Source organism: Symphalangus syndactylus, chromosome 19 (assembly GCF_028878055.3).
Source record: "Symphalangus syndactylus isolate Jambi chromosome 19, NHGRI_mSymSyn1-v2.1_pri, whole genome shotgun sequence".
NCBI lineage: Eukaryota > Metazoa > Chordata > Mammalia > Primates > Hylobatidae > Symphalangus > Symphalangus syndactylus.
The window spans coordinates 26,720,699-26,735,373 of record NC_072434.2 but is presented as its reverse complement, the minus strand read 5'-3'; the positions used below and the strand labels follow the sequence as shown (position 1 = coordinate 26,735,373).

General features: G+C 35.4%; 1 protein-coding gene across 5 annotated transcripts in view; it reads right to left on the bottom strand.

The window, feature by feature from the left end:
- The window catches only part of KCNT2 (potassium sodium-activated channel subfamily T member 2), a 398,329-nt gene that overhangs the window by 60,746 nt on the left and 322,908 nt on the right, over positions 1–14,675 (bottom strand). For all 5 annotated transcript variants that reach the window (XM_055233859.2, XM_055233862.2, XM_055233861.2 and 2 more), the window contains 3 exons: positions 5,908–6,009; positions 2,214–2,297; positions 799–927 (listed from right to left, as the gene is read on the bottom strand). In XM_055233859.2, coding sequence (XP_055089834.1) covers positions 799–927; positions 2,214–2,297; positions 5,908–6,009 — 315 coding nt within the window. The remainder of the gene's footprint in view (positions 1–798; positions 928–2,213; positions 2,298–5,907; positions 6,010–14,675) is intronic.

The window sequence follows — 14,675 nt, the reverse complement described above, 5'->3', positions numbered from 1 at the left end:
GAAGAAAAAAAAATTTAAGAATATAAACCATAATTTACATTAAATAATTTTATAGATATTGATAGAATAATGCATTCATCCAAAATCTTTATTTCAAAAAAGATTCTAACCTAAAAGTTGATATTATACTGAGGCTATAAAAATTACTTAGAACAACATGAACCACATGAAGTGATCAAATCAAAATGCAAATATGTTTTCAGTTGCATGAACTTATCAGAGATTCTCCTTCCATACTAACAGGATCAAGTTTGCTGTTAAGTTTACTGAGGTTTACTTTGGGAAGATCTGACACTACTCTTATACTCAGTTTTCTTTCGGCTTTAGAGTGGTCATCAATCTAGAGATTGAGAAATGTGAATTTTAACACTTACTAAATTATCTTTGCTTTGCTTCCTTCAAAATGCTAATATATGCAGTAGGAGCATACATTAGAAATCTAGGTTTCTTGCCCTGAGAACTTTTCTTACGTGTCAGAACCTCAAGGTTATTTATAATTAATTTGCTTCCTGATAATCTTCCAGAAACAGCTAATCCTAGAGCTACAAAAGTCATCTAAAGCCCAACATCCACAAATTTAGAACAGCCCCTTAGCCAACAATATTTTTTGGAAGACTGACATAGTTTAGTAAAACAAATAGTTGAAAAAAAATTTGGTTCTGAGATTTAACCCTACGTATTGAGGTAGCATTCTTTTTCACTTTCTATTGCATTTTTTATAAATCAGTTTATAAGCTTATGAATGATGGCACTCATCAGATTAAATATCAAAACAAGAATATTTTGTTATTTCCAAACCTCAGATGTAGTAAGTTTCTGAGACTCAGTCCTGTAAATTCCAATGGGAACATCTCCAGTAGAAGAACACAACTTCTGATAAAGTCTGGCATAAGTTCTGATCCATAAGTCATCTGCAGTGATTTTCATCTATAATACACACAAATTATTTACATATTAAATGCATCAGAAATAAAAACCTAGTGGTAACTTTACATTTCTTTCTTTCTTTATTTTTGTTGGGGGCAGGGTCTTACTCTGTCACCCAGGCTACAGTGCAACGGTGCAACCACGGCTCACTGCAGCCTCAACCGACATCCCTGGCTCAAGCATTTTTCACTTCTTAAAGGGATAAATTATTAGTATTTGGAAATCTCCAAGTAATATTTCATGCTTATCCATGTATTAAATTTATTTATTATGCATCACCAAACTTAAGAAATCCAAGTACTCAATTTAGGGCAGTATGACATTGTATTAGTTCGATATCAGTAGGCAATAGAGCACCAGTAATTGACTAGGAAATGTAAAGCATATGGAAACTATTTTGCATGCTGCAATAACTGGAGGCTGCCACTGGTATTTAATGTACAGGGTCTGCTGATGTTACCAAATGTAAAGTGCAAAAGACACTCTAGCACCATAATGACTTGTTCCACCCAATGTTCTAATAATGCCCATATTGAGAAAGATGAATAGTAGAATAAGCATAGAGATAGCAGACAGGAAACAAAAATTGTAGTTCCCCTTTGCTTCTTGTAAATCTGAACTGTTACCAAATCATTTCATTCAGCATACTTGGACAAAGTATACTTATCTATAAAACAAAGGAGTTAAAGAGCATGATCACCGTTTCCGTGGACAGTATAGTATCCTATGGCAGTTTCAAATTGCCAGTTAACAAAAAAAAATTCATTCAGCATTTTTTTTTTTTTTGAAATGGAGTCTTGCTCTGTTGCCTAGGGTGGAGCGCAGTGGCGCGATCTCGGCTCACTGCAAGCTCTGTTCCCTGGGTTCACGCCATTCTCAGCCTCCCAAGTAGCTGGGACTACAGGGGCCCGCCACCACGCCCAGCTAATTTTTTGTATTTTTAGTAGAGACGGGGTTTCACTGTGTTAGCCAGGATGGTCTCTAACTCCTGACCTCGTGATCTGCTGGCCTCAGCCTCCCAAAATGCTGGGATTACAGGTGTGAGCCACCACACCCAGCCAAATTCATTCAACATTTTACACAAAATGGCTATTTATTATGATTATTAAGTAAAAATAATATGTTTTCTCTGAAATTTTTAAAGGAATTTTAAAAACTCAAATGCAACTCTGGATTCACAATACAAAAAATAACTTATGACATAGAAGAATTAGCAAAGTACATGGTAGATAGATTTCAGAACCTTCTATCACAACAATCTTTTATTCTAGAGATTATTAACTTACAGAACAAAGAAACCCAGATCCTGGTGTAGTGTCCAGTCCCAACAGAAGTCTCGTGATAGAAATCATATAATCCTTTACAAATGACTGCAATATAAACAAACGAACAATATATAAATGTATATTTATATATAATGTGTATGAGATGTGTAGAACAGTTAAGAAGTGTGAACATCTGACTTCTAAAAGATTATTTCTCATATCACATTTTTAACCCTCCATACAAAAGTAAATTTAATCTATCTTGTTAGTATCCTAGATAAACATGTATAGTTAAGCTGTTCATAAGGAAACATAGGAAATAATTTTTGTCTAGAAATATCTAACTATGCTTATATTTTATGTGTGTTATTAGGCATGATAAAAACATTTTTTAGAATTTTTAAAACAAAAACTCCAAATGAAATGGTGACTATCATAAAAACTTGAAACAAATAAAATAAATTTTCAATGAAAAATTTCAGTCTTTTTTTTAGTATTAAGTGTTAGGTAACATGGGCACAGTAAGACGGCGCCAGTTCCGGGTTCTTCACCCCCGGTTGCCGGTTCTCCACCCCGCCAGCCCGCCAAGAGAAGGCCAATCAGGGAAGAACACCTCCTGCCTTTTACTCAAACCCCACCCCTAAGCCAATCACCGATGCCCACGTAGCCCCACTGAGTATAAAAACCCAGCACCTAAGCAGCTCGCCCCTTCTTCCTTCCTTCTCCTCCTCCGTGTGGTGTGGCCTTGGTGCCTCCAATAAAATCTCTTGACCGCGACCAGCTTGTCTTTGGTTTGAGCCCAATGGGGTCCGACTCTTTGAGTCAGTCTGACTCTTTGATTAAGCTCTAAGCTAGTGAAGTAAATTTCTAAACTATATTTATCATTTATTATTGCATATTCTCTTTCCACAACACTTCATGATAAAATAGGGCCTTCTATTTATTTATTTATTTGAGACAGAGTCTTGCTGTGTCATCCAGGCTGGAGTGCAGTGGAATGATCACAGCTTACTGCAGCCTCCGCCTTCCAGGTTCAAGTGATTCTCCTTCCTCAGCCTCCCAAGTAGCTGAGACGACAGGCATGTGCTATGGCGCCTAGCTAATTTTTGTATTTTTAGTACAGACAGGGTTTCCCATGTTGGCCATGCTAGTCTAGAACTCCTGGCCTCAAGTCGTCACCTGCCTTGGCCACCCCAAAATGGTGGGATTACTGGTGTGAGCCAACAAACCAGGCCTAAAATGGAACCTTTAAAAAATTAAGGAGGTGGCTTACGCCTGTAATCCCAGCACTTTGGGCGGGCAGATCATGAGGCCAGAAGATCGAGACCATCGTGGCTAACACGGTGAAACCCCGTCTCCACTAAAAATACAAAAAATTAGCTGGGTGTGGTGGCGGGTGCCTGTAGTCCCAGCTACTTCGGAGGCTGAGAATGGCGTGAACCCGGCGGGGCAGAGCTTGCAGTGAGCCGAGGTCGGGCGACTGCACTCCAGCCTGGGCAACAGAGCGAGACTCCATCTCAAAAAAACAAACAAAAAATAAATAAATAAAATGAAATAAATAAATAGATAAATAGAATCATTGCATTTCCCTAGGGTGACAGTGCATCTCTTATATTATTGGAAAGTTTGAAAGCTAGAATAGTCTGTACAGACACAGACCATTTTGTTAGTAAGCAATTAAAGAAAATGTGACTGAAAATAATTCCCAATCGTTCGAGAACCATTGACAATAGATCAAAAGTCCCACTGAAGAGAAATTATGCTCTGGATTTTACTAATTCAGAAGTCCTCTACTTAAGTGTTTTTCAAAAAAGCCACAAAATAGTTATGAATTAATGCCAGCAATTTTTTAAAATGAAATAGAGTATATTCAGTAAGATAGAAAATAGTACAGCAAATTACGAGCAGAAAGGGTAAGTGTTGTTAATATTTTGTTTCAGTTATATATACATACACATCTACACATACACAAATGCAGGTATGTATTGAAATGCAAAATATGTTTACTGTGTCAAAATTTAAGACTTTAGGCTGAGCACAGTGGCTCACGCCTGTAATCTCAGCACTTTGGGAGGCCAAGGTTGGCAGATCACCTGAGGTCAGGGGTTCGAGACCAGCCTGACCAACATGGTGAAACCTTGTCTCTATTAAAAATACAAAAATTAGCCAGATGTGATGGTGCACACCTGTAATCTCAGCTATTTGGGTGCCTGAGGCAGGAGAATTGCATGAACCTGGGAGCTGGAGGTTGCAGTGAGCCGAGATAGCACCACTGCCCTCTAGACTGCCCTCTAGACTGGGCGACAGAGCAAGACTCTATCTTAAAAATATATATATATATATATAGTTCCAGTTCACTCTTCAGAAGTTTCAGAAAATCATGCAATTTCCTGTATCTCTATTTATAACATAAACGTGAGGCAAAAATAAAGAGAAAGAAAAAACTACTGCTTTCCATTTCTATAGAACAGTTTTTAGAACAGTTTTTCTTCTATTTAACTTATACATTCGATTTCCTTACAAGATTTTATTTAAACAGAGGATACTGTGGCTAAAAAAATCTTAAAACTACTGGTGCATAATGGTACCCAAGCACTTGGCTCCTATTGATATAAAATCTTCAGTTTCAACACTGCTCTTCAAATAAACCATCCCCTGCAATTCAATCTCTTTAAGAGATCAGAAGTATGTGTGTTTGGTAACAGTGTTTGGAGTGGGAGCCCTGCCTCCTGTAGTACCCAGATAATATGTCTGGAAACTTTAGGGATAATAGGGGTATTTATTCTACTTTGTTGTGTTTGCTCCAGCTCTCATCTGACATAAGCAGATGGTTCCTGACGTTGCTAGAGGCATAATCATGGGCAAAATTAGCCCAAAGTTCTGCAGAAAAGCTTTAACTTTCTTTGGATTAGTTTGTTCAGTCAAGCAATTATAGAAGCCAGTGCAAAAAAAAGCAAAAAGAATAGGTACAATAAAATGCTGAAATGCTTAATTTGAGGTTAATGTTATCAAATAATTGAAAACTATGAATATGTCTTTCTTCTTAATGGAAATATTTAGAGATTGTCTGATTACTTGAATCAGAGAAAATGAGATATTACTGCTATTCAGTTTCTGGCAGAGACAAAAAGATGATATTAGTATGAACAAACATCTCCACAAACCTCTTAGCTATGATAAAATGAAAAAGTTAACTTGGCATTCAGGAACAAACTCAATGGTTTTAGTTGTTGTAGTCTTTTCATATTTTTCTAAAATAGGCAATAATCAGCAGATTCTTAAAATGTCCTTAGTTTATCAGTTTATTGACATCAATATGGTATTTTATTTCAAACCTGGAAAAAATGTATACTATAAGGAATGCTGTTTTTATTAAGTTGGTAATTTTTTTTACCTTTTTTAATCCAGTAATATGCTTGGAGTAACATGCAAAATGTACTAAAATGTATTAAATATATTAAACATTGCAGGGCACTGGCACAAAAGAATGCCTGAAATAACTTCCATAGGTTATTTTTAAAAATAGTTTTTTTCTTACAAAATGTTTCATAGGAGCATTTATGTCATTAAGTACATGAAATAAAATACTGAATTACTTCTGGAGCCAATTTTAAGTTAATAGCTGCATGTGAAACACTAGATGTATTATTCATTTAAATAAAACCTAAAACAGAAAACAACCATTTTAGAGAGAATAAAAAGAAATATTGTATACCTGATATAGCAGAGTGTCCAACATACTGATGCTAAACACCCTCCCAGCAGCAAAAGGCAGTCGAAACATAAAGGCCAAGTTAGAGCCTCTCTCCCGTTCTTTCTGTTCAGAAATTTGAGATAGAAAAATTTGTGAGCATTCCATATTTTATGCATTTCTGCCTCAGTAAATTGTGTTGACATATGTAAAAAAATTATCATCATATGATTCTTGGCTATAAATGTGTCATTACTTCACTGATAATTATATTTTTAAATTGCTCTTTCATTTTGCTAACCACATTTTCTCAGTTAAAACACCCAACAGTGAAGAAAGATCAATATTTTTTGTACATTTAAGCATGTATTTACTCTTCATACAAGAAGAGACATTATAATGGAAACAAATAAAAATCATTGAAAAAAATGTGAAAAAAAAGCTAACGTCACACGACGTCAAAACACTGTAAAGAAGACCTGCTTTTAAATATTCTCATGGGTGAGAACAAAAAAATAAGGAGGTAGGCACCTGTTATGGTCTGAATGTTTGTGTCCCCTCAAAATTCATACATTGAAATCCTAATCCCCAAGGTAACAGTATTAGGAAGTGAAGCCTTTGGGAGGTGATTAGGTCATGGAGGTGGAACCCTCATGAATGCAATTGCCCTTTTAAAAAAGAGAAACTCTTTGCCCCTTCTACCATGTGCCATCTATGAACTAGGAAATGGGCCCTCACCAGACACCAAATCTCCCAGCACCTTGAATGTGGAATTCCCAGCCTTCAGACGGTGAGAAATTAACATCTGGTGTCTATAAGCCACCCAGTCTACAGTATTTTGTTCTAGTAGCCCTAACAGACTAAAACAGGCTTTGTACATCCAGTAGTCTCTAGCTGTCCATCATCTTAGTTTAATTTCTCCACCTAACTGATAAATTGCACCTGGTATATCAGTTTGCAACTAATCTTCTGTATATCACACACACACACACACACACACACACACACACACACACACACACACAAGTTGTTTATATATGTCTGAATGCTTACGAGTTGGGGGGGTGATATGGTGTATGAGGGTTTCTTTTTAAAAATTCTGTTGCAATTTTTTTTCCTTTAATAAATGAAGGTAAGAGAGCAAATGTCAAATTTGTTTAAGTTTAGAAGAGTTTCTTGAGAATGTAAGTTAAGCTTCTATTTAACAAATGGTAACCTCAAAAATTCTAGTTTCTTTTGTTGACAAATTCCCTTCACTAGGAAGACTGATACAGCCGAAAATAAGAAATCAGAATAAGATACAGAAAATAAGAAATCAACCATCTCTTCTTGAGGCAACAGAAGCAAGCTCCTGTTTCTAATGTAACAAATGTGTGGGTTCTCATGGAAGGGAAGCCTCCCATCTCATGTGTATCTATAGTGTCTATCTGGCTGAGATGACTATCACTATAAGGGCGTCTTCACTTGAGATACAGGGAGAAGGTAAGGCAAAGGATAGGAAAGTGGTTCCACATTTTTGTCTGTCTATGAAATCCTAATATATTCTCTAATTTATAAACCTAGGTGTTAAGAGTGCTTAACTTGAACAGCTCAAGTGAGTGTCTTGCAGATGACTGGAATTAGCTGTTCTTATTGTGATATAGGTAAGTTTTCCTGTGAATTTGAAGACAAACCTAGTTCTGGAGGTGTAACAAGTATCCTGGAGAAGACCAAGCCATGATATGTTAAACCCAAGTTAAAGGGAGTAGCCAGAATAAAGTGCTGGAACGCCTGAGAATTTGATGTTATATTTACTCTTCAAAACAAACAAACAAACATTCCTTGGTTTAATTACATTACCATTTCACACACTATATTTTCAAACACAGAACAGTTTTTTAACCTACAGTGCTTATCCTGTAGGAAATGAACTCTTCCCATCTCCACACATCTGAATCCTATTGATATCACCTTAAACAGCAACACTAATTAAAATTAATTCCATTCACTATTAAAGTCCCCAAACACCAATGTATTCATTTGTGCATTAAAGTAGTCACTTAATAAATATGCGTTGAGAACGTACTTTGTGTAGGGCATCAATCATCCTCAGTGCTAGGAATACAGAGCTCCTATATAGAACTAACAGTATCTTATCAGTTAATAGAAGTATTATGTGTTGAATATGGGCCAGGAGCTAGTTAAACAATCAGGGATATTTTCCTTGTCTGCAAGAACTTACACTGCTGTGAATGGTACCAATAGCAAAATAGGCAAGAACACTTGGGTGAATATATGTAATAATCAGGCAGTAATACATACTTAGGAAGGGCACCTAGCTTATTCTTTTAGTAGAAAAGCCAGAGAGCTGAATTAGAGGCGATGTCTAAGTTTAGATCTAAAATTGAGTAGAAATTTTGGAAGAGTTGAGTGTTAAGTAGAAAGCTATAAGCAGAATGCCCAGCATATTCTATAGGAAGTAAAAAAAAAAAAAAAAAAAAAAAACAACTCTTGAGAGACTTCAGGAACTACAAACAATCCAATACCATAGAATTTAAGTATATGGGTTGAATGGAGAGGTCAGAAATGAGACTGGAGCAATAACTTTGGACTAGGTCTTAAAGTACCAGGATATGTTTTAAGATAATGGGGATGCAGTTAAGAATTACACTGAAAAATAATGATATAAATTGAGATTGTCTAAGAAATAACAGGACATATGGTTACCCTACTTTGAAATCATGTTAAGTATTTTGAATTTCATCTTAAGGGCAATGGGGAAAAACTAAAGTGTTTTTAAGAGGAGGAGTGATACGATCATGTTTTTAGGATGCTCACTTTGATGACAATATGGAAAATGGCTTGTGAATGAGGAGGTGGCATGGGAAAATTGAGCAAGATAAACTATAGTGTTAATGCAGCAATCCTAGTGAAAGATGAATATATATTCTACTGTGGTATTTGCAGAAACAGATCTTATTCAGAATGCATTTAGACATTAAATTTTAAGAGGATATGATGATTGAATTTGGTACTAAAGTAGAGAGAAGATGAGGATGATACACAGATCTCTAGATAATGAGGCAGATGATTGCACCTTATGTTAAATAGAAAGTGTGGAGGAAGATCAGATCACAAGTTGATTTGGACTTGGGTTTTGATGCCACTGGACAGGTCCACCTGTCAAAAATACAGATCATACAGGCAATACAACATACAATGGTTTGGAGCTTGGATTCTGAAAACACATACAATGGTTTCAGTCAAGTGTTTCCGCTTACTAATTGTATGATCTTTTACAAGTTACTTAAGCTCTCTGTTCCTCAGTTTTATAACTGTGAATTGGGATTCATATTGACATCTATATCCCACTGTGATTACAAAAAATAAACATAATAAAACCTCTAAAATTACTGTATATAGTAAGCACTTAAAAAGCTATTTTTATTATCAGTTGTTTGAATATGCTAAATTATATATTACCTCAAGAACTTTGTATTTTTTTATCCTTCCTATAATGCTACCTCCCAGGCTTTTACTGGACTAGGCTGGTGTTATCATTGCAAGAAAATACCCAAAGAGGTATTTCCTTATCACCTTATTTAAAACCTGTCTTTCTGCAGTTACTCTTGAATATAACCTGTTAAAACTTTCTTAGCTTTTTTGAAACCTATTACACCTTGTTTATGTTTTTAATTTATTAATAATCTACCTCAGCTAGATCCTATGTTCCAAGAGGGCAGAGACCATGATTTTGCTTTCTGTTACTTACACAATGCTGAACACAATGCCTGGCACACAGTTAGTGACATTTGATTGGAAAAATAAATAAATTTTTTCTACTTATGTTAGCAACCTACATCAAAAGACAATTTATTGCATAGTTTAATGCTTAGAACATTCATATGCCAGAAGCAAGAAACAAACATTCGAGGTTCACTCAATACCTCTATTTTCTCACTTTGGTTCTTTAACAGAGGTTTAAGAATGTAAAGAATTGTAATGTCACAATATGCAAAGCTTTTTTACTTTACTATGCCTAGTTATTGGGTTTTACAATAAATGTTTCTGCTATTGTTGCTAGTATAAACATACACTATGATTCCTTTTCGTTAAACTTATCATATTTCTTTTCTAGTAGAATTCTGAATTCAATTGAAGTTTTACTGATGATATTTTTTTCCTAACAAATACTTACATAAGTATCTAAAAGAATGCCAATGACATTTAAATCATTAAAGATTTCAGACACTTTTAAATGTTTGGTCTTACCTACTTTTCCATTTGTTTTATTATCATGAACATGTGCCTTTCTTGGAAGAAGGAATGTGTTTCTGGCAGAAATTTTGTTTCCTGTAATCTGTGTCCATCAATACCATATGGAATGAGATGATAAAATTATTGGATTTAACAGAACAGTGTGGGAGGTAAAAAAAAATCAAGAATTTTATTGGCACAAATTACTGGTTTCTATCCCCTATTTTCTCAACTATAATTCTTTTACATTTCTTCATTCTTTCCTCTGGACCCAATCATAATGCATTTCCTAAATCTAGTGGTTTTTGTCAGCATTCATCCTACTTGAACTTTCTTACAGTGTTTGACAAACTACATTCTAATTCTGGAGCTCTGTCTTTTCACATCACTCTATCTCAGCTTCCAGAATACTCTTGGACCCCTCACTCATTTTCTCTGATTTGTCTTCTTTCTAGACTCTCCTTTACGAACCTCAGGATAAAGTCCTTAGTTAAACTCATCTTCCTTGTGGTTCTTTTTAACCTTCCTTATGGCTCTCTAAGCCTTATATTTCTTAAAGCTTTACAATTATACATTTATGTGCACCACCTTCGAGTATAACTATGCATATATATATGTGTGTGTGTATATGTATAGGTGTGTATATATATATATACACACACAAATATTTCATCTTGTTCCTGAGCTTCATTTATATATCACCACTTATTTTTTTACTTATGTAGTGTAATTTGAATATACTTAAATAAATGTATCATCTATCTCACTAAGGTCAGTTATTTCCCAGAATTCTCTCTTTGGTTTTAATCAATATATTCACCCTAACCGTCCTAGATCAGGTCTTTATTATCTCATGCCTGATTTATTGAAATAACTTACTCTTTCCCTTTTCCCCATAATGTCTCTTTTCAGATAAATACAGAAATTTCACGTCAATTTCATAAAAGTACAAGTCTGACGATGTCACCTCCCCCATGTCCTCATTTAAAAACTTGCCATGACTCCCCATTCACTTCATCAAAAACAACAAAGACTCAGCTTTCAGGGTATTCTAAAGTCTAGCTCCCAAACTGCTTTCCAGGATGACTTTTCAGTACTTCCCAGCACAGACTATTAGTAAGTCAGATGATTGACTATTTAGCTAAATACCGAAAATTTCTTCCTCATATTTGGGTTCCAACTCATGTGGGTAACAATTTCATATAAGAGATTTCAAAACAATCTCTGCAGGTCAAAACTCTGTTTCAAAACCGTCTCTGCAGGTCCTCCTCATCCTTCAAAATACGTATCATGCTACCCACCCTATGAAATCCTTTCGTACAAGCACAGTGATGCTGCCCTTCTGCTTGTGTGAATCACTCTGCATGTAAGATTTCCTGTCTTTTTGTTACTAACTTTCCTTACAGAGAGAAAAAAAAAAGATTTTTATGACACTATTTTCAAAACCTATTGACTTTAAAGTTATGTAAAAAGTAAGATTCCAAGCATCTGATTCCATCCTGATAAGAATACATTACACAATTACTTTGTCTTTTAATTCCGGACAATGAAGAATTTGGATTAATTTTATGAATTGCACTTTATCATGCTGACTTTACATATGAGGAATAAAAATTAGGGATGATTAATACTTAGTATTTCCTATCCAGTTAGATTTTTGTGACACTATCATTAACCTGCCTCTCAGTGTCTCAAAAAACAACATATGGCTAGAAGTTACAAACTGGCAGTAATTAGTCCAAATCTGAACTACAGAGGAGTACCATTTGGACTGCCTAAATTTATTGAAGTTTAATAAGTTCTATCATTTAACATTTAATATAAAAATCTGCATTTCTGACTTATTTTAAATTTGGAGAGTCAGATATCATAGGTCATGGCAGCAACTGGCCAGAATTTTTCACTTCACTAATTTACATTCCTTACTTCCATTAAAAGGCTCTTATTTTACACTTTGGAAGATAAAATATTTAGAAATTAGTCAAGGGATCTAGTAACTCAAATTCTGCTTAAAAGTAACTTGGGTGAATAGTAATTACATCAGAAAATAACATAGTAAGTAATCTAAATATACATTTTAAATGTGTCTTAAAAAATAGAGCATTTCTAATTGACTACAAAATATTCCATGGCTTAGGAGACAATTCTAAGCTATACAACTAAGAAATATTACTCAATTTACTTTTATGAATCAGGCACTGACCTAGGTTCTTAGCATACAAAAATAATTAACAAAACTTTCCAGTTCTACAGGAATATATACTTTTACTGAGGACACACTTAAAAATCAAATATTGCAAGGTCATGTATAAAAAGCATTTGACAAACTTCGACATCCTTTTATGATGGAAAACTCTCAACAAATAAGGCATAGAAGAATTGTACCTCAACATAATATACACCATGTATGAAAACTCCACAGCTAACATTACACTCAATGGCAGAAAGTTAAAAGCTTTTCTTCTAAGATCAGGGGCAAAGTCAACGTTGCCCATTCAAACAACTTCTGTTCAACACAGTATTCGAAGTTCTGGCCAGAGCAATTAGACAAGAAAAAGAAGTAAAAGGCATCTAAATAGAAAAAGGAGGAAGTGGCCAGGCGTGGTGGCTCACACCTGTAATCCCAGCACTTTGGGAGGCCGAGGCGGGCAGATCATGAGGTCAGGAGATCGAGACCATCCTGGCTAATGCGGTGAAACCCCGTCTCTACTAAAAATACAAAAAATTAGCCGGGCATCATGGCGGGTGACTGTGGTCCCAGTTACTCGGGAGGCTGAGGCAGGAGAATGGCATGAACCCGGGAGGCAGAGCTTGAAGTGAGCCGAGATTGCGCCACTGCACTCCAGCCTGGGCGAGAGAGTGAGACTCCGTCTCAAAAAAAAAAAAAAAAAAGAAAAAGGAAGAAGTTAAATTGTCTCTGTTCGCAGATGCCATGAACTTATAATATATGAAAACCTTAACTACTCCACCAAAAAGCTGTTAGAAGTGATAAACAAATTCAGCAAATTTGCAGGGTACAAAATCAACACATAAAAGTCAACAGTGTTTCTTTACCCTAAAAACAAACTACCTGAAAAAATAATTAATAAACCAGTCCCATTCACAGTAGTATAAAAAAAAACTTAAGAATAAATGTAATCAAGGAAGTAAAAGATCTTTATACTGTAATTTATAAAACACCAATAAAAGAAACTATAGATGACACAAATAAATCTAAAGTATTATTGTGGTCATAAACTGGAAGAAACAATATTATTAAAATATCCATACTACTCAAAGTGATATTCACATTTACTGGAATCCTGATTGAAATAGCAGTGTCATTTTTCACAGAATTTTGATAAAACAGTCCTAAAATTTGTATAGAATCACAAAAGACCTCAAACAGCCAAAGCAATCTTTAGAGAAAAAAACAAAACAAAACAAAACAAAAAACAAAGCTGGAGACATCACAGTATCTGACTTCAAAATCTATTACAAAGCTATAGTAATCTAGATAGAATGGCACTGGCATAAAAGCAGACAGGAAGATTGACCAATAGAACAGGATAAAGAGCCCAGAAATAAACCCATGAATTAATGGTCAATTGATTTTTTTTAACAAAGGTGCCAGGCCACACCATGGTGAAAAGATCATTTCTTCACTAAACTGTGCTGGGAAAACTGGATATCTGCAAGCAAAGGCATGAAATTGGACGCTTATCTCATGCTATATGCAAAAATCAACTCAAAGACTTAAATATAAGGCCAGAAATTGTCAAACTATTAGAAGAAAACATAGAGGAAGTATTCCACAACATTGCTCTGGGCAATAACTTATTATCTAGGACCCCAACAGCACAAGCAGCAAGAACATAAACAAACAAATGGGATTATAACAAACTAAAAGGCTGCTGCACAGTCAAAAAAGAAAAAAACAATTAATGGAATGAACAGACATCCTATAGATTAGGAGAAAATATTGGCAAATAATACATTTGATAAGGGGCTCATATCCAAAATATATAAGGACTCAAACAACTCAACAGCAATAAAACAAATAACTGAGTCACAAAAAAAACAAAGGTCCTACAGAAACACCTCTCAAAAGAACATGTATAGGAAAAGCTGATCAACATCACTGATCATCAAGGAAATTATTAAAGCTACAACAAGATATCACCTCATACCTGTTAGAATGGCTACTATCAAAAAGACAAAATATAACTGTTAGCCAGAGGAGTGGAGCAAAGGGAACCCTTTGCACTGTTGGTGGGAATGTAAATTAAGGCAGCCATTATGTTTCGTTTTTTGTTTTTTGAGACTGAATCTCGCTCTGTCGCCAGGCTAGAGTGCAGTGGTGCTATCTCAGTTCATTGCAAGCTCCGACTCCCTGGTTCAAGCGATTCTCCTGTCTCAGCCTCCCAAGTAGCTGGGATTACAGACACACGCCACCATATCCAGCTAATTTTCATATTTTTAGTAGAGACAGGGTTTCACCATGTTGGCCAGGATGATCTCGATCTCCTGACCTCGTGATCCACCTGCCTTGGCCTCTCGAAGTGCTGGGATTACAG